This window comes from Peromyscus eremicus, chromosome 8b, assembly GCF_949786415.1.
Source record: "Peromyscus eremicus chromosome 8b, PerEre_H2_v1, whole genome shotgun sequence".
Classification (NCBI taxonomy): domain Eukaryota; kingdom Metazoa; phylum Chordata; class Mammalia; order Rodentia; family Cricetidae; genus Peromyscus; species Peromyscus eremicus.
The window spans coordinates 29,470,157-29,491,125 of record NC_081424.1 but is presented as its reverse complement, the minus strand read 5'-3'; the positions used below and the strand labels follow the sequence as shown (position 1 = coordinate 29,491,125).

General features: G+C 37.0%; 1 protein-coding gene across 1 annotated transcript in view; it reads right to left on the bottom strand.

Moving 5' to 3' along the window:
- Window positions 1-20,969, bottom strand: part of Lama2 (laminin subunit alpha 2) — a 581,125-nt gene that overhangs the window by 157,725 nt on the left and 402,431 nt on the right. The window contains exons 30-32 of the mRNA XM_059272617.1: window positions 14,318-14,442; window positions 9,541-9,627; window positions 6,587-6,780 (exon numbers count right to left, since the gene is read on the bottom strand). Of these exons, the coding sequence (XP_059128600.1) occupies window positions 6,587-6,780; window positions 9,541-9,627; window positions 14,318-14,442 (406 nt within the window). The remainder of the gene's footprint in view (window positions 1-6,586; window positions 6,781-9,540; window positions 9,628-14,317; window positions 14,443-20,969) is intronic.

The following is a 20,969-nucleotide window of genomic DNA, read 5'->3' as shown; positions in this document are numbered from 1 at the left end:
CACATAAATCTTTAATAAAAATAATGCCCCAGTTTTTCTCCAATCTGATAGAGACATTTTCTCGTTTGAGAATCCCCCTTCTCAGATGACTTAAGCTTGTGTCAAGGTAACAAAAAGCTAACTAGCACAGGTTATCTTTATAAAGATACTTCCAATATGTAGCTTTTCCATTCTAGAGATTATGAAATCATGTCTAGAAAAACTATCTCACTTTCACCAGTATGTGATTCTTCTCTTTGAAAAAGCAGTCAATAAACCTTTTGGGCCTATCCACAGTGAAAAACCAAAGTAGAGTTTAGTTTACTCTTAAATGAAAGCCTGGTTAAATTAAAAGCAATAATGATCAGTAATCTTCATAAATTGACTGCTCGGTGCCTTAATGTGCTTATGACATGGGGTTGTCAATGTGACATAAAGAGTGCTTAGACCCATCTGCAATCAGCCTCACAAATATTGTTTCACACAATGGTATCATGGAACAATGTTAAATAGGCCATCGATGAGAAAAGAAGCATGTTCTACTAAAAGAGCAGATAAATAGAGGAAGGCACAGAAGCTGCCTAAATAGACTGCTCTGCACTTGGATTTGAACATGACATCATGACTTACAGTTCTAGAAAGCCATGGCAAACATACATTGAGAGTAGGACTTTGCAAAAGAACCTATTTGAGAACTAAGAGAACTAGAGACAGCATGAAATTTAGGGGTGAGGACAAAGGGTGATCATATACAAAATCACCGATTAATAAACCACTCCAGGGGATCTTTTCAAATCATCCTTTGGAGCAGTAAGTATTGTTTATTTTTGCAATGATAACAGCATTCCCCTATTTTGTTCCTGCTCCTGTGTATAGGAAAGAGTAAGTGCCATTATTAGTCATCTTTGATTATAACGAATTAACAATATTCTAGTGATCACAAGGGACGGTATATTACGGGGGTGAGATGCTTGCTGGCAACTAGCTATCAAGAACAAGAATCTTGGGCCACTAAGAAGACCTGGTGAATAAGGATGATTGCCACCAAACCTGATGATCTGATTTTGATTCCTGCAACTTACATGGTGTAAGGGAGAATCAACTCCTCAAGTTGTCCTCTGTCCTCCACATGAATTCCATAGCATGTGCAGCACCCTCACCAATAAAGAAATAAATACGAAACAAGATATAAGGAGAAGCACCTTCATTGTGTCTCTGTAGAATTGCAGAATCAAGAACACTTTGTGATTGCTATGGCAATGCTGATAAGAGAGGCATCATCATCTTATATGTCATATTTTAAATAAACTGTGATATAAATAACAAAACAGATACATCACAGATACCTCTTATGCAGTGACTATAACAGTAAGCACGAATTTGATATTTATAAGACACGAGATGGTATTTTGGGTACATTTTGCCAAAGTTACTAATTTTAATTGCAGTTCCTCAGGAGTGTTCTATATTTTACTCTGTCACTCATGGTCTATTTTAAACATTGTATGACTTATTCTGTTAACTATGAATTTTAAGAAAATAGGATGTGAACAAATCAAGTTTTGTGTTTCACATACAAAACTTTTTGCATTGAATATATAATGGCTTTCTCATTCATTCTCAAATTTCAGAGTAGGTGGGTAATCTTATTTTATGAAATGACATGTCAGTTATGAATGAGGGTTTAGACAGGAGAATGGATTTGTATAACTCAACTTATTAAACAGAAATCCTGTTTTGAAAATTACAATAAAATATTCAGAACTCACAAATACACCTAACGAATAAAATTGTTCAACTGACTTAAGTAACTCCTTTTTTCTTTGTTTTAAACTGATAAATTTTGGGCTGGAATGAAGCTCAGTAGTAGACTGTCTGGCTAGCATGCAAAGGAACCTCTGAGTTTGATGCTTAGAGACAAAGAAAGAGAAAAGATATGAAATTAACCTAAGTGCTAGCCTAATGTATCTTTTCTACTTCAATGATGCACAATCTTTGTAGACAAATTCTGATGAATATGTGTGGATCTTAATTAAATATATGATCTCTTAAAACTTAGAGACAGGCTCTAAGAGAAAAAGAATGAACTGGGGTTGATAAGATGGCTCAGCAGGTAAAGGGGCTTGCTCCCAAACCTAATAGCATGAGTTTGATCACCTAGATTCACAAGGGGGAGAGAGAAAGAAATTCCTGAAAGTTATTCTCTGACCTCTGTACTCATGCTGTGGCCTTTATGCATCCACACAAGTACACACAGGCACACACATGCACTAAATACATAAATAAATACATATATAATTATATAGAAATTTTCAAGTTCAATGAAATATTTTTAAAAACAAATAGCATAAAGTTTACCTAACATGTTAGTTAAGTTAATGGGTTTTCTGATCACTGTCCAGTCTCATCCTAGTGGGTTTCATATTACTCTACTATACCTTACTTGTCTTCTACACTATGCTCTGTGTATCTCATCTGAATTCTTTTGATGCTAAACACCAGGAAGCTGATGGAAGGACAAAACCAGCTCTCAGTAACATGTACAGATACACTGCAAGAGTGAACAGGAATGCATGGAGGGTTGAACATTGTACCTAGAAAATGGGAAGCTCCCAAGCAAGGTGAGCTTCTAAAAATTGCTATTATGATGGCTATTATGATGAACCTGTTAGTGGCAAAAGGAATGCTTTAGGTGATGCCTGACATCTGAACTAGGAATCTGAAGTTTCTTGGTATTAGTGATGCCTTTTATTGATTCTGTTCAGTGGAGTTAATTGCTATGATGGGGTCTAAATTCAGCTTACTGTGAGACTCTGCAGTCTTCATATTTCCTAGTGAAAAGATTATTGTACACATTTATTGTTATTATAATGGAAATATAATATATAAAATCATTGTATTCGGTAGGAAATTCTCTAATACACTCTCACTTGATTTCTGTTTGAGACAGGGTTTCATGAAACCCAGGTTGTCCTCAAACTTAATGAAGTAGCCAAGGATGACCTTGAACTGCTGATTCTCTTGTCTCTTGTTTCCATTCCCCAAGTGCTAGGTTACAAGTATTCACCATCACACCAGGCTGAAGTCTTTTTTACATATAGTGAATTCCTAGCTTGGCTTGCTGGCAAATGAGGCCCATAAACAACCAATACACATTTACAGAAATTTAGGCAGTGACAGGCATCTATCTCATGATTTCTTAGGCATTGTCCAAATTGTATAGTATAAATTATTATCTTTCATTAAACAAATATTGAGTCTGTGTACACTTTCTAAAAATGCACAGCTCTCCTAAAATAACACAATGAAGAAGCCTAGGCCACAATCTTGTATGTAAATGTTCTACGTAACACAGTACCATGTGCAATGACTATACATGATGAAAAAAAATTTAGAAGTGAATAAAAATCTAAAACCAAAAACAAAACATTTAAATCTGTAATATGAGTCAATATCAATTGTGTTTCTTAAAGAATTAATAAAAGAAAAACAAGATCAATTCTCATATAATCCACACAAATAAACCATCGGTGTGGTTTCTAGTTTCTGCCAAGCAGAGACATGTTCCTTTCTGCAGTCCACACTACCCTCACTTACAACAGCACAGACATTCATTTTTCTTACTCCTTCTCATATTCTGTCTCCTTTGCTGGGGTCCTTCCCCTAACTTACACCCCCCAGGCCTTATAAAAAGCCCACTGTGACCCCATGCCATGAAGTAGGCCCCACAGATAAGACACACCAGGTCAATCTATTCTTTGGTCCCTTGATCTAATTTAGCTTGGGGACAGAGAAGTCTCTTACAAAGAGAACTGAGAACGAGCCAGAGTTTTGTCCTCACTGAATCTTGTTTTCTTAAGTCATTTTTCAAAGTAGGGGTGCGAATCAGGAGCTGTGAGCTGGGGGAGGGGAACAGTGAAAGAAAACCACGGTGTGTTTGCTCTAAACCGTAGAAACTCTAATAGATAGGAAAGGAAGAAAAGTCTAGAGTTGTTCTGCATGACAGTTCTTAGGGTCAACCTAGAGAAGGGTGGAAGGCAGGCCCAGAAACTAGAGGGAACCACTAGGCCTGGAGGAAGGCTGTAGAAAAAACGTCTACCTACACAACACAGATGTAAATAGTGTAGAATAGGGGTCTAGACAGAAAACAATTCCACAATGTAACAGCTTTTATGGGATAAAAATCACTATAATATTCCAGAAGAAATGAAAATCTCAAGGATACAGTAATGGATGTGAACACCACGTTCAACAGGTGCAAATGCGTTGCCTGTGGGACCAGAATAATGCAAATGGACAGACATGGACAGGTCATGTGACTCTGTCAGTATAGGGTCAGTCCTGTCATCAATGAATAGCAGATGGAACATGTGAAAATTAGAGATACATGGCAGTGATGAGTTAAGTTCTCTTATGATACATGAATTTAATATGTAAGGAAAGAATTAATCACCAGAAAAAGAACACAAAGCTAACTTGACTGGAAAAATCACAATTCTTTTTAAAATAAATGTCTAGAAAGTAATCCTTTTAATTTCATATTTTGCTGACTTTAATGTGCTACTATTTAATTTTTGCATGCCACATTAAACATTTTTTTAAACTGATGTCTGAATAATTAATAAAATTGATTATTTATAGTTCAAGGATTGTTGAGATGTGTCTATATATTACTTAGCTAGTTATATCCATGTAAATGAGGTAATTTGAAGGCAATGCTGTGGGATATTTGGCAATGCATTAAAAAACATTTATTTAGTTGTTTGTTTGTTTATTTGTATGTGTGTGGGCACGTGTGCTGTAGTGCAGGTGGGCAGGTCAGAGGACAACTTGTGGAAGCCATATCTTTTCTTCTATGTGGGTTTCAGAGACTGATGGGATTGTGAGGCTTGGTAGGAAGAGACTTTGCTGGCAGAGCTCTCTTGCTGGCTTGGGGTCTACTTTAAAAATTATCTTTAAAGTAAACACATCTAGACTGGATATATGTATGTGTGTGTGTGTATATATATATGTATGTATGTGTGTGTACACAATAACAGTACTATCAAACATATTACATTGGCATATTACATTTATAGTCTTTCCTCACACCAACCCTCACACTTATTTTTACTTGTTTTTCCCCATCGTGGTGCAAAGATTAAATGTCGATCTTTGTGGAGGCAAGGTAAGCACTCAAACACTGAGTCTCATCCACAGCCCCTTTTATTTACTTCAAACACTACGTATTTTCATTACAGAGAGGTGGAATACAAAGAAAACCCTGTTTTGTATTTTCAAAATGACTTGTATCTCTGCACAGGTCTGTGTGTTTCCACATGTGTATGTGCACACTAGTGCAGGTGCTTGTGGAGGTCAGAAGAGCACTTTGAATCACCTTGAGCTGGAGTTACAGGCAGTTCTGAACCTCCTGACATGGGTCTCAGCATGGGACTTGGTGACAGCAAGTACTCTTAACCTCTGAGCTATCTCCTCAGTCCCCTGCCCAGTTGGTTGTTTTGTTTTGTTTTGTTTGCTTTTTTATTTTCCCAAATGCTTGAGTCTTACTGTTTTGACCTAGTTTTAAACCCAGTTTTAGCTTTTGAGGTAGCTTTTTAGAAAACCAGAGCACAAGCGAAAGTTCGTCTTAAAAATGCAACTCAGAATTAGATGCTCATAAGACGTGAAAACAGGAAAGACTGTCATGCATAAACACATGGAAATATGTAACTATTGCAATAAAATGTGATGAAACAAATTTCTTTAAGAAAAAGCATAGCATGGTTCAATACTCTCCTTTTAACTTTTTAAATAATTTACTCTAGATTTGAATTGATGTAAGATCCAGTATTATATATTTAACTACTGAATCCAATGTTATTTCAGCACTGAATCCAGAATCAGGAGAGAAGAGAGACAGTGAGAGAAAGAGAGGAAGAGGACAGGCGTGTGTGTGTGTGTGTGTGTGTGTGTGTGTGTGTGTGTGTGTGTATGAGAGAGAGAAAGAGAGAGAGAGAGAGAGAGAGAGAGAGAGAGAGAGAGAGAGAGAGAGAGAGAGAGAGAGAGAGAGGAGAAATAAGCCATCTTCCCACTGTTTACTCTGTATGTAAAAAAAAAAACTTAAATACTTGAGTGCATTATAACTGCATCTGAGGTTTATAGTTTTCGATGCAGTCACAAAGCATTATGTAAAGGCTGGGGAAAGAAGTCAGTCGTAATTCAAGGCTTAAAACGCCTATCCAGCCAATTACAAATTCAGGAGGATTCTAAAAGATTTAACAGACTTGGATCTTTAATCTGTCACAAAGGCAATGCCAACTTTAGGCAAAATGGTAAATCCTGAGATGGGCGAAATAAGACTTGCCTGGAGGAGCTTTGCTGAAGGTCTTCCATGAACTGACTAAAGCATGCTGAGGATTTTCTCAGCTGCTCTTGGCTCAGCAGGATGGAGACAAAAAATAAAAAATAAATAAAAAAAAAAACCAGCATGGGGAACAGCAGAAGGTGGGTAGATAGCTTCAGAGAGGAGTTAGGGTAGCAGAAGCTACTGTGGACAAGGAAATATGGGGCTTATTGGGTCAGAGACAGACGTGGAAGCCAGAACTCGCTGCTGAGTTAGTATACGTACAGACACACGCTGCGCCCTCCCGCGCATGCCAGTGCTCACAGCCATCACACTTCCTTCCTGTGGCTCCAGGGCGGCACGTGCAGAGTCCCGTGACTGCGTCACAAGGAACAGGCAGCGAGCCATAAGGATCACACTCACATTCTTGGCAGGAACCTCCAGGGCTGCTTGGACTGCCAGTGTAGCCTGGGGCACACCTAGGTTGGAATGGGACAAAACAATGGAGATTAATTTAAGTCACATTCCTAAATCTGCTCGTGTGTGTGTGTGTGTGTGTGTGTGTGTGTGTATGTGTGTGTGTGTGTGTGTGTGTGTGTTGCTACGGATTGAGCCTCAGGTCTTGCACATGAAAAACATATACTCTGTATCTCTTTTCAATTTTTGTTTTCAGAAAAGCTATCACTAAGTTGCCCAGGCTGGTCTTGAACTCAGTTTGTAGCCCAGACAGGCTTTGAACATGCCATCCTCCTGCCTGAGTCTTCTGAGCATCTCTGATGATGGGTCTGTATTCACAGGCCTAGCCTGGTCGTTACCATTCTAATATAAGATAGCAAGTGTTCAATGAAAATATTATTTAAATAAAACCCCTGAAGTTATTTCTTAACATCTGCACATGAAATGACTGCATTCTAAGCAGGTTCAGATTGATTAAATCTTCCAAGGGTTCACTGCAAGACTAACGAAGGTGAAGCATGGGAGGGGCTCTCTATTATAGGGACAATCAAGAAACTTAAGCATTTTTAGACCCTGACTGCACTGAGCAGGTCAAAGGTGATCTAAATGATCTAAGAAGCTCTCATAAGTGGAACAAATTTATCTGAAAGGTTACAATGAAAACTTAACCAAGACCTTTGGTTTAATTTAGCTGAATGGAAACAATTTTTAGGGAAATATAACCTAATCGCTTCTATGCTAGAGATGATAAATTCAAAGCTATAACAACATCTGAGAATTGCAAAAACAATTCAGACCATTCACATTTGATAGTATATGACCCTGCTCGACCATAAACTGCATGAACTACCAGCTCTTACTGATTCTGCATTAATGCATATTAAAATGATGGATTTCTGTGAGCACTCTGCTTTCAGACAGCAATTGTGACCTTACTATACATTCTTTTGGTCTTTTCTACACACCTGCTTTGGCAGCTAGTGAGTGATAATTTCAATTTATAAAGTTAGCTGCAACATAAAATATTTATATAATAAATTGCTAAAGATGATCCCATTGGTTCCCAGGGTTGTTTTTTGTTATGATCCTACTGGTGTTCACAAAAGCATTAAATGAATATTCACATAAACATAATCCCAAAGGACATAGCAGACATACAGAAGATATAGCCTTATCATCTATAATCGATGTCCAAATGGTGTATAAATCTTGCACATAACTGAAAACGTTTTTGGATGTTTGTAGTTTAATCTCTGCTAATTCCCAGTGATATGGATGGTATGAGTGCACCATTCTTTACGTTTATGAAAGTGCTGGATATTATGTGTCATTATCACACACAGATCTTTGAAAATGTATCTTACAAACATATAAATTTTATTGGAATTTACAAACTTATATCCAGTTATTCTATTCATTTTTATTGCCATTATCTACACAACCATTACTGGTTGTATAAAAGGATCTTAAGTAGTTGATAGGAAATAACAACAAATGGTTATTTAGTTTTCAAAAATGATTAATGGTTTCAGGATCTCCTAGGAGATTCTAGTGAAGTGGGCAAACAGGCTTTGGAAAAGAAAACTGTAAGTGTGATTTCAGATGAGTTTTCAATCCGAGCTTTATTGTATAGAAAATCCTAGAATTTAAAGAGAGTCAAAATTTGTTCTGCCTCAAGACAAAGGATATAGAGTTTGAAATCCATCCTTTCTTGTTCATCATTGGCTGTGAGCCACCAAGAGAAAGATGAGGGTAAAATTTCAGGCTAATTACACCTCTTTCTGTGAAAGAGCTTAGGCAGGACAAGAATAGGGTCCTTTATACATCTGATTACCAGGAAGGCAGTGTTAAGTAGGTGGAAAAAAGAGACCCAGATAGGTTGCAGGAACTAAGCTAAATCCACTAATTGTTATGAAACTATTAAATTGCTGCCAATTATACTAAAATCACAGATTATGTGTGTGTGTGTGTGTGTGTGTATCTCTCTCTCTCTCTCTCTCTCTCTCTCTCTCTCTCTATATATATATATATATATATATATATATATATATATCTTGATAATGTTTAGTATTAGTGCCCCTGCAGTGTCTGAAATACTAGAAGTGGTAGAAACCATCTGAACACCTGGCTTCCTGATCTCATGTAAATATATATCTGGAAGATGTGAACTTACTGCCTTAGAGACAGGCAATCTGGGACCATGTTCCTTAGCTTAGCATTTGCATGATACCTAAATTCAGTTTAATGGTGCTTTATCAGATTTTGTATTTTCTGACTATAAGAAGCCTTTGAAGAACACTGATAGCCTACTAAAAATGGGGTTCTAAAACTAATACTTTATTTTCTGGGTAGGACTGATTAACTACCCTCATTACCACCTAATTCTAGACTACACAAAGACCCACTGGTACAAGGCCAAAGTGCTATGAACATTGCAAGTGTGAAGTTATTGCTAGATACTATCGGCCAGGGAACTAATTGAGAACAATGTGATCAGCTTCTTAATTTCCATAGCTACTAAAAACCTTTGAAAAAACCCGAAGTTTGTTCTTTTAAAGTCACATCTGACTCTGTTTATACTAAACATGAATTAAATAATCATGAAATTATTTGGGATCACTAGGTCTCAATACAAAGTTAAAGCAAACAACTTTTTAAAGAAACAATTCTAGAGCTATGAAAATAGTTTTGAAGCATTAATTACTTGCACAGAAATGAAGAAATTACAGAAACGATTAACAGAATCATGACCCTTTATAATCTCCACGTGTGACTATCAGTACCTTTCACAGTACTGTCCTTCATACCCCCGTGGGCAGGCTGTGCAACGGTAATCATCCAGACCTTCCAGCACACAAGAGGGACTGAAACTGAATCAGAAAAAAACACATAAAAGGTTAATCATTCACTTAATAAAATTAAAATTTTCTACCCATTACCATGGTCACTGGGACATTTTGAAGGGTGGGGTAATAAATATATTTATAAATATTGACATAGCTCTTACTTACAGCAAAGAAAATTAAATACTACTAATGATAGATAACAAAATTGGTTCATTTTTGGTGAATTAATAAGGTACCAAGTTAAAATATCAGCATTTTGAAATTTTTAATAATTCTGTGAAACCTATGTAAATATTAAATATTCAGCAAAGTTATCATAAAGACAATTTTGATGGGAATTTATGTGTATGTGTCTTATAGTAGACCAGGTATTATTCCATGGCTTTCAGGTTGAAAACCAAACGTGCTTCTTTACCACACCTATGTTGTGTTCTTCGCCTGGTTTCCAGTTCAGATTCAGATTTCTCCTCTAAGCCACTTTCCTCCTCCTGAGGGCTTTACATACAGCATGGACTCTAACATCTAATGCTGATTATTTTCTTCTCCTCTGAAAAATGCACTCGGTTTTCCTCAGTTTGGTCAATGGCTATGCTTCTATCTCCTCTGCTAAATGCATAGCGTCAATGTTGTCCACTTCTTCTGCACTCCATCAAACTGTTGTTTGATGTATAAATGTCACCAGAGCTGCTCTCAGTGGCTTCATCACATTGCCCTATACCATGCTACCCCTGACCTTCATGAAATTGCGAGCATTTGACTCTCCACCGTCTTCTGCATTCACTCCACTCCAGGCACATTAACCCGGCCTCTGCCGGTTAAGGGACTTTTGGAAGAGTCAATACACAGTTTCCCCTCAGCTGGACTAATCTTGCAGCTGTTCCAAAGGTTCATCCTGCCACTTCATTCACGTCACTGCACCAGCAGCCACATCTGTCTGTGGAGGTCATTGACCCTTGCTGAAAATGGTGCAAACCCATCCTTGGTGGCTACTTGCTTTTTCCTGGAAACACTGTCTCAATCTGTATATCACATCACATGTCTCTTTCTTCACTGTCTTACTTACGAAAAATACAAGCTCTGAGAGAGCAAGAAATGGGATTATTCTTGTTGCTTGTATGTTCCCAGCATGAGAAGGTATTTTCAGATGGAACTGAATTGGGCCCTTGCTAAATATGTGTTGGCCAAAGGAATAGATAAAATACCTTTATCTTCATGGAATGCACAATTTTCTGTGATCCATACACAAATGTAGGACGGACACATGTTTTCTCTTTTATTCAGCATATTAGAATGAATTACTTACTATTTAGTAAAATTTCAATATCTGGAAGAGCATCTGGTTGAAGTCAAGACATGATGTAAAATGCATTAGTGGCATGAAAAAGTACTAAGCCATGCTGCGTTAGAAAAATGACTGTAACAGAACTGGATTCTTAGAGCTAGACTGGATTGTGAATGGATGACCTCAGGTCTCAGTGAGAACAAAGATTTCTAAGCATGTTTGGAAGTGAGCATGCCGCTGCAAGATGAACATCACTTGGAAAATTGCTGTGGGCCATAGCTTGCAAAGACAGGCTGACGTAGGTTTCTGATGTTACCTTCAAAAGTCTGCCCTTTCCTTGGGTGTGCACAGTAGAACACCCAATGGTGAGTAAGTGGGGCTGTTGAGTCACACTGTTGAAGGTTTGTGGTATTTGATTTGATATGAGGGAAAGAAGCCAACGGTGTGGCAGTGAGTTGGTAATCACTGAGTCTTCCTTACCTTTTCTTTCTCATGGACTACATAAACTACAGTCACTAAAATAAAACATTTCACCTCTTCCATCTGTATCTCAGAATCTATTTTCACACACTGTTGAAAAAAAGTGCCTCTCTTTGCCCTGACTAGTTTTACTACTCTGCCTCTTAACCCTTCTTACTGTCCATAGATCTTTTTGTTAATTAGGCTAATACATTCCAAGCTACAGCTGGTGAGTTAGTGGGTCATGAAATCAGCTCAGCCTTTTTGACTAACATTTCTCTAAAAATGTACGATAAGAAAATTGAATAAGTGGTGGGATGCACGCATATACATTTGAGTGTCTACATGTAGGCTCTTGAACACTGGTTATGATATTTCAAAAGGACTACTTATAGTTGTGGTTGATAATGTCTGAATGCCTTTGAGGCTGCAACTATGATGTTTTGAGTCTTTAAGGTTCCTTGGCATAAAATTTATACTGAAATAACACAAATAAAATCATGCATTAAAATACGAATACGATGTTTTATTGATTCTGCTAACCAACCAAGCTGGTATTGTATCTGTGCAATTTCCTAAAACTCCTTCTATTTAAAGTCTACTTCCGCTATTGTCAGCTTTCAGCAGTGACCCTCCCAATTAAAAGCTGCTATACTTGCTCAGTATCCTTCGAGAGAACAATGCTGGATGCCTGCTCACTATTGCCCATCTTTCCCTTGGTGTAAGTGACAATGCTTCCCAAGGTTCTGGTCTGTCCGGCTTTTCCTGCATTTGTTTTCCATTTTCTAGTGATGGAGACTTCTATCCCTTAAAAAAGTCCCACTTTGCCTTCTTCCCGTGTGCTTCCCTTAAGGACTATCCGCCTGGGAAATCCAATCTGACTTTAATTCATGTATTAACATATTCCTTCCTTCATCTGCTCCTGCAATTTTCAGATTTCCATTCCATGCGGCTATTTGCATATTTCTATTCAGACAGACAGTTCACATCAATTGAACCCATTTAAAGCATAAATTACCTGTCTTCAGCAGCAGCTCTCTCCTGATTTCCCTGTGTGAGTTCATGGCTCCACCATTTTAGGGGGCAAGCTGGCTAAAAGCGTCAGCCCTCAACTCCTGCCTGGACTCTCCCTGCTCACACCTAATTAGTCACCAGTTGTGGAGCGCTGTGTGTAACAAGTTCCTCACACCCATCCCTGTGTTGATCTCTGGTGATTGTTACCTGGCTTCCAGCTCTCATTGTCTCTTGCCTGGGTTAACTGGACTCTTCATTTTTCCTTTTCACCAGCTCCATTTCATTGCATTTGGTTCTAGCATAACAGGCTTCCAAAAATGGAGCTCTGCTCATATTAATTTTTTAAAAAGAAAGAAAGCTTGTGTGCTTTAAATTAACATAGGAAGTTAAATAGTAATTTCAAGGATTGGCACTCAAAGGTTCCTCCAAGATGGTCTCCATTCTCCTGGTCATCTTTGTCAGCCACTGCAGAGTCCTGTTTATACCCAATACTCCAAACTCTGTTGCCTACCAGCTCTTAAGCATGCCTTGCACTTTGCTTTCTAAGCATTTGTGCGTATAACTTCTTACTGCCCAAACCTATGTAAATCCTCAATCTACTCTTCTTTTGACATATTCTTGACTCTTTCACAGTTAAGAATGGTATTCGTGACTTTGCATTCTTTGACCACCGCTTTTAATGCTTTTATATTTTATAAAAAAAAAAAACTTCTCCAAGAAATGACAAGGTTCTATTTTACACTCTATGTCGCTGCTGCTATTATAGTATAACCAACAGGGAATTACTATTGATTTTTTTAATCCAAAGGGTTCACATTTAATAAACAATGAAATAAATGGCATTCTTTTCTTTAAGCATGGGAACCAGAGGGAGAGCTCGAAAAGGGAAATGAAAAATAATATTCCATTTCATAAACCTATCATTTTCTACTTGAACAATGAGATCATATATTTTATCTTCATCAATATCCACCATACCCAACAATTTATGTTTGACACCCTGGAAAGAATTATACTCTTGCAGAGGAGAGGGGAGTAATTTGTACGTAACTGTTTTCAGAATGCATACAGAGCAAAAGATGAAGAAACAAGGGAAGTGTGTACCAGTGGAAGTTCATTTGGTCTGCATGGCTTTGTGGTTCTTTTATACTCAAGGTATCCAGAGTTTCAGGGCTAGGCAAACTGTCAAACCTTCTTTTAAAAAACAAATTCTTAGAGGAAAATGAATTCCTCATGTAGAGACTGAAGTATACAAATCACCTAACAGAAAGTGAGATCGTCTTAGCAAGAAGGTAAATAAAAACATCAAGGGGTTCGCAACAATAGATATAAACCAAGGCAGAAGGATCAGACAGCATGAAAATAAGATACTTCACCACCACTTTCCCCTTGTGGTGGTGTTTCCATGGTACCCAGCTCAAACCATCTGGACAGAAAGGGGTCTGTGCTCCTAGCTGATACTGACTTTTTAAAAAGAGCTTAATAGTAAATTACCCAGATTTCATTGTGCTATGTTTCAATTGCTTCATTGGTAATTATTTCTCAATATTGAATCTAACATACAAAATGAAAGGAAACAGCCACAAATGTGATTTGGTATGCACTTGGACAATCCCTCAAAGCTGAATCACAGCCGAAGTGTAAGCTCACACTAGACCCGTGCATTCATGAAACCATGTGTCTGCACATACATCGCTTGTCTTAGATACAAATGCAATGTCAATATTGATGCTTACATTTTTATTAATAACCATTATTTACTTGAAAGAGGGTTTTAAAAGAAAAATGAGTCATAGAATATGCACATACTGAATTTGGTTTTTATCTTATTTTAAAAAATCCGTGGCTTGAGTTTTTTTTTTTTTGTCTACTTGGAAAAATTGGCAGATCATAAACAGTCTATGCGCCAGGCAGATGGGATTACTAATGGGAAAATATGGTTATATGTATCAATCTTACTTGTTGCTGGGAGAAATCAGAGGACAAGCACATGGTTGACAGTCATTTGGCAATCCCCTGACAATTCCATAGTAGCCAAGGGCACATCGCTCACAGAAATCACCAGCAGTGTGATGTTGACAGTTCTGTAAAAGAAAATGGAGGAAGAGTTGCTTTGAATGTACAAGGAGTTACACTGTGCTGTATCATGCAGTTCCCCAGCAATGTGTACACATGGGGCAGGGTGGGGAGAATGTTTACAATGATCAGTTCTTGATTCAAGTATTTTTTTTTTTTTTTGTTTTTTTGAGACAGGGTTTCTCTGTGTAGCTTTGCGCCTTTCCTGGGACTCACTTGGTAGTCCAGGCTGGCCTCGAACTCACAGAGATCCGCCTGGCTCTGCCTCCCGAGTGCTGGGATTAAAGGCATGCGCCACTACCGCCCGGCGATTCAAGTATTTTTAAAGACACTTTTCATTTGAGAAGCTGATGCCATGTGTGGTAGCTAGATTATCAATAAGAGTTTCTGTTCTACCTAAATCGATTTCTGTGTACATTTTTACTTTACTCAAAATTAGCAAATAGCAATTCAAGAATCTCTCAAATTTTAGCTCTATGAGGAGCTGGGGAAAGTGCTTTTTAAAAGACCAGGGCCCTGGTGCATGTCTGTTGGGGAGGGGGATCCATAGTCAAACTAAGGTGGAAAGCATAGATGTATTAAGAGAGGATACACACAAAAATAGTCAGCCTTGTTACTAGATCATGAATGTCATTAACTTATTTCCTGCAAAATGTTGGTGGTTCTTTATCACTATAGAAGATTCAATTCAACACTACCACCATTGGTCAATAGTTCCTTTTCATGCTTGAATAATGAAAGGTAGTCCACTGATATGTTTGAAGGCATTTTCATAAAGAAACGAGAAGAGTTGTAGAGTAAGATACAGTTTTGGGATTAAAAATTCTCATAAAGTGGAATCATTTCATTTCACAAAGTGCAAACAGTATGGATATAGGAGGAGGCATCCATAAGACACTCAAATGAGGAAAGAAAAGTATCAAATAATATGCTACCTTGATGGATACATATCCACTTTAGGAATTAAAAAAAGCTGACAATTAGAAAACATAGTAACAAAAATGCAACCACGAATATTGTTTAGTTAAAAGATATGGCATTGGGTCTTAAGAGTTGAGAGGGGAAAAATTTAGAGCTGGATTTCTAAGAGTTTAGTTTTGTAAGACAGGCTTTGGAGTAATCAGAATAATGGCTTATTCCTAAGTATGCTAACAAGTAATGCTGAGAAGCATAATTTAGTAGTAAGATATACGAAGATACACACTTCCCTCTCCAGCCTCACCTGCAGCACGTGCTGCCTATGTACACTGAGCTAGCCACGAGAGAGCACCTGGAAGCCCCTATTTATGGTTCCTTTCCCTTACCTCTAGGACTTTCATTTGTAAATCCTTTGTTCAGTTAATATCATTTCATCTTCTTATCTGGATAGATCATGTCAGCTCTTATGTCAAATGTCTTTTTCTCTCCTCAGCATTCCTTGGTGTCCTAAATATGGCTTAATAGCTTCTTCCAGCTTAACACAGCAAATGAAATATCACCAGCATGCAACAACTATTCTAAATGACTGAATGAAAGAGCTCATGCTCAAGGTAACATGGATAAGATGGGTCAAGATTGTTAATATGAAGGACATGTACCACATCTAATAAATACAGAAAAAAATGGTCAGCCAGACAAAATGATTTGCTGATTATGATGCTGATTCAAGTGCCATAATTCTCCTTTACTTGACCATCTAGAATAATCTACATATTTTAGCAGGTAAAGCCTTCCTGTACTTTATGGCAACACTCTGAGAGAGAATGATTCCAAAATAAAATTATTACATATGTATTTTGGTCTCAAATTATCTAACAAGCCATTGAAGGAATGTGTTTTTGGGGGAAGGTATTAAGATCACATTTTATAATTACAAAGATAAAAATGCCCCAAAGACAAATTCTTCAATTACAGTCTTCAGCATTTTGGCTTTTGCAACAAAATAATTGTGTTTTTATGTAATCTAGATATACTAGTTAACAACCAAACTCAGTTACTTAAATATAATGATCATTACTAAAAATACAGAGGCCTAAAATGTGGATTTATTTTTCCTCACTTTGTAATTTTACATTATTTGTTTACAAAGAAAACAAGCATATTTTAATCTTCTCTGAGTTGTCGATCTTTCACAGATACACTGGCATGCTATACTTGGTTAAGTGAATAAAATATCCTGGCTAGTTCTGGAAGCAAAGCACATAGATCATATCACTATTTTAGAAACTTGAACACATAGCTCTTTCATATGACTAGTCAATGTTTTGAAACAGTGTGCATAATATTTTCTCTTACATAGACATTTTCCCATAGGGAAATGTATATACTAGGAATAGCTAATAAGTTTAAATACATTCAGAGAGGTCACACATTAGTGTTTCTTCCATAGCATATTAGAATATATGAAATCTACATGCTTGCTTTACATACTGGATTATGGGTGCTCCATGTGTCTTCTATAACAGCCAATGAATATAACCAATCTTGCAGTGCTTCAGACTTAAGGTGAGAAGTAACTGAACATAATCTTACACTAAAAGAATACTTTCTAAGCTTTCCTTCAGGTATCACAAAATGCACAGACTTCATAAAACAGGTCTCTCCACCTTACACGACTGTCAGCAATAGAATTTTCCTTATGCCATCTGAACATTTGCTGCATTCTTGTCTCATGGCAGCAATCTGAGCTGTGCTTTCTGAAGCTGGGATGATTAACTCTAATTCCCTTTTCCCAGGGAAGATGCTCGAATATCTAAGAACACCATTACTTCCTAAATCTTTTGTTAGAAGCTAAGCCTTTAACAATCCTAGTTACTGAGTTTCTTTCAAAACATGGGGGATTTTAAGTGTGTTGCTGAGATTTGCAAACACATTAGGTGTCTTTCTGGCCTTGATTTCTAGAGCACGTACAAACAGCAATGCCCTGTATGGGCACCTAGTAAATCTACAATCCAATCAGCACATCTACATCACATGAATTAATACCATATGCCACTATCATCCTCATCTTTATATCCTAGCACCTACCACATGGCAGGCACATTGGAAATAGTTAGTAACGAAAGCCACCAAGAGCAAATGGACAGGTGAACTGAATTATTTTTTTCTGTCAATTTCATATTGTCAATTGTGGGTCATAAGGTCAACTGCTAGCATACTTCCTATCATCTAAAACATTAGGAATCACTTCAGTTTTATGTAATATAATATTTGAAAGATCTTATCCATATTACTGGTAAACACTTTGAACCTGTGCTACAGAGGCCGCATCATACCATCAGTGCTATCTCTGGAGCTTACTGTGGTCCATCTTTTGCAGCCACTTATACACACCATTACTCTATTAGCTGTGAACATGTAGCTTTCAGTTTTACTTTTGTTTGTGGGAATATCATGAAGTGGATGTTTATTTAAGCAACCCGACATTTGGATAATAGATACCATCCTCACTGTTTTTGAATTAAGCAAATTATTCTCTCATATCAGTTCATCAATCATAAGAAAAGAAATGATACTGCCTGTCTCATTAATGTATTATAAGAATAAATAGGAAAACATATGTACAGTGGCCTATAATTACCAGCATATTATTGAATCTGTATAAAAATTATCTGAGGAGGTACTACTATTATTGTTATTGTTTGATAAATGTGGAACCTTGGACACCACCAAAGCTGAAGAAACTGACTGTGCTCATCCAGTCAGTAAGAGGTGAAGCCAGGATTTGAGTCAAGATAGTGGTGCTGAAGATTTCCATACCAGTGAAGCAGGGACATTGCAATGTATAAGAGACAGAACATTAAGATGGAGCCCAGCAGAGGAGACATCATATGCTTCTCCTTTCTCACTTGAACTATGAGGTTATCATACTTGTTTCCTGTTTGCCTCATAGGCCCATTTCTAAGATAAATAAAGTTGTCTAAATTCAAAAGTTGCCAGTTCCCCTAAGGACAATATAAAAATTCCAGGCATAACAATTTGTATAACTGTGTGTGCTTGATGGAAGCATTTATTTGTTTCTTACTTCATCTAGGGACTTAGAAAATAGACTTTCACCGAGGATTCTTAAGGCAGAAAACTATCTGTAATACCCAACTGAACAAAGAAAAACAGCATGAAGACAGCAACCTTTGTCCTAATAAAAGGGAAATTAAATTCTCATTTATGAGTGCTCCTGAATCAATTGCATGAATCAAATGTAATCCTTTAAAACCACATAAGAACAGTACATTTAACTTGTGAGTTGTGTCCTTCCCCCAAATTATCTGTTGAAATTTACAGACAAACAGAAAGTAAGACTATGACACCAAAAGCAAACACTAATTATTTCAGGAATTCAAGGATAGTTAATGTTAGTTATTAGTTTACTCACGGTACTTACTCATCATTTATTGGGTGAAACTATACATGATCACTTCTTGAATTTGTCTTTACTATCATCCCACCCTCCACAATTAAGTATATGTGATATTTTAATATCTTTGCCTGATTGAAAGAAAGAATCTCCAAGAATAGAGGAATAGAAAGATGTTCCTTAATATGACAAGGAATGATTTTCCTAAATGAACCTCTACCGCCAAGCTTTATGATAGAAGAATGAGACACTAATATTGAAATCAGGAGTTAGACAAGCTCTTGTTTATGTGCCTGCTTAAAATTTTGTGTAATTCCTAATCTATAAAATTTATAAAATAATTATTACAGATATAGTTTATGACAAGAAGCAACACAATTATAAGTATTTGAAAACAAATATTTGTAATGATAAAATAAATATGAATAATTGAAAATTTATAGGTTGCAATTAAAAATGGTTGGATTTCAAACATGTTATGAAGCATGCTAAAAAAATTTTTACATTAAAGACTAGTAAATGAACTTCTAACACAAAACTACAATATTTACCATTGAAATTAAACTATGATATATTCAATTTTAATATATAAAATATATAATCTTTATTTTATAACAGGTTATTCTAAGATATAAAATTTTTGAAGAGAGAAGACTGTAACCTTCCCAGGTAGAGGAAATGTAACTGAACTGTATAAATATAGCAAATCCTTATAAAGAAGTTTGATGCAATTTCAATCAAAATTGTAGTAACACATTTTGGAAAATGGATCAAAAGAGTGAAGAAAAATGATAGCAGAACAAATATATGGACATCTAGTTAAGAAAATTAGAGGGACATATTCTAAAATGAAGAGAAGCAAAGCATTATGGTAAAAACAAAAAGACAAGCAGAACAAAGACCTAAGCAGATTTTACTACAGAAAACTAATTGCACAAATATTTAGAAACCATGAGTCATGGGGAAGAGACAATATTAATCAATAAAATGTCTTTACTATAATATCTTTGAAGAAAAAAAATTACTTTCCCACACCATGAAAACTTTTAGAATGATTAGAGATTTAAAGTTAAATGGTAAGAATCATGTAAATACTGTGGGATCACAGCATACATAGGTACTGAGACTCATGGTCCTGTATATGATCACCATGGGAACAAGTGTAATTAGGGAAGCAAATAGCATCAAATCCCAGTAATACCACGTATTGATATCAGGATAATGAGGAGAAAAGTAAAGAGGGATGAGGGGGAGGAGCCAGAGGGTTTGGAAATCCTCAGTGTCATGGCTGGGGATGCACCAAACTCAGACTTCCAAAAAGAATGGGGAGATTCATAGTGGCCAACTCTGTTTACAGATCAAGAAAGGCGAATCCTGAGGCTAAGTGAGTCATTGACTCTACCACAGTCCCCAAAGTAAAAGCCTGATTTTAGTAACTGGAGTCGTAATAGAATGAGAAAAATTGTGAACAGGACATAGAAAATTCTTTAATGATGGAAGGAGTGGTTGCTAGAGGGAAGCAGAGCCCAAAAGGATGTTTTGCTCCATTTTAAACAATGATGTAGATGGGATAGGAGGTTAACAGGGTGGTGTTCTTGAATGGGAGAAAGAGGTGAGATCAGGAATGCACAGAGAAGACTTGGTGTCTCCTTCCCCATTCTCTACAGATTGAACACAAGACCACATGTGTGCTACGCAAGTGCTCTACCATGAATTACATCTCTACCCTAAGAGTTGGTCTTTTCCAGAAAGATCAATTCTTCTAATGTAAGGAAAAGTATGAGAGTAAGAAGTAACATAGACAGAACGGGATTAAGGGATCATTGAGCTCAGGTAAGCTACGGCTCTCTCTCTCTTTTTTTTTTTTTTTTTTTTTTCTGATTGCCGCTGGTTTCATAAGAAGCAACACCAGGAACTGGGGAAATGTCCCAGTCAGAATAAAGCTCAGCACACAAGCATGAGGATCTGAGTTGATCCCCAGGACACGTGTAAGAGGCCAGGCATGGTGTTCTGTGCTTGTAATCCCAGCATTGTGGAGGCAGGATTCTCTGGCCTCTCACTTAGCTTACTTGACATGCCCCATGGCAATGAGACACCTTGTCTGGAAAAATAAAGAGAAAGAGAAAGAAAACCAAGGTAGATGGAGGCTGAAGAATGACATGAAAGGACGTGAAGTCAGCTGCTTTTAAACATGAGAGAAGG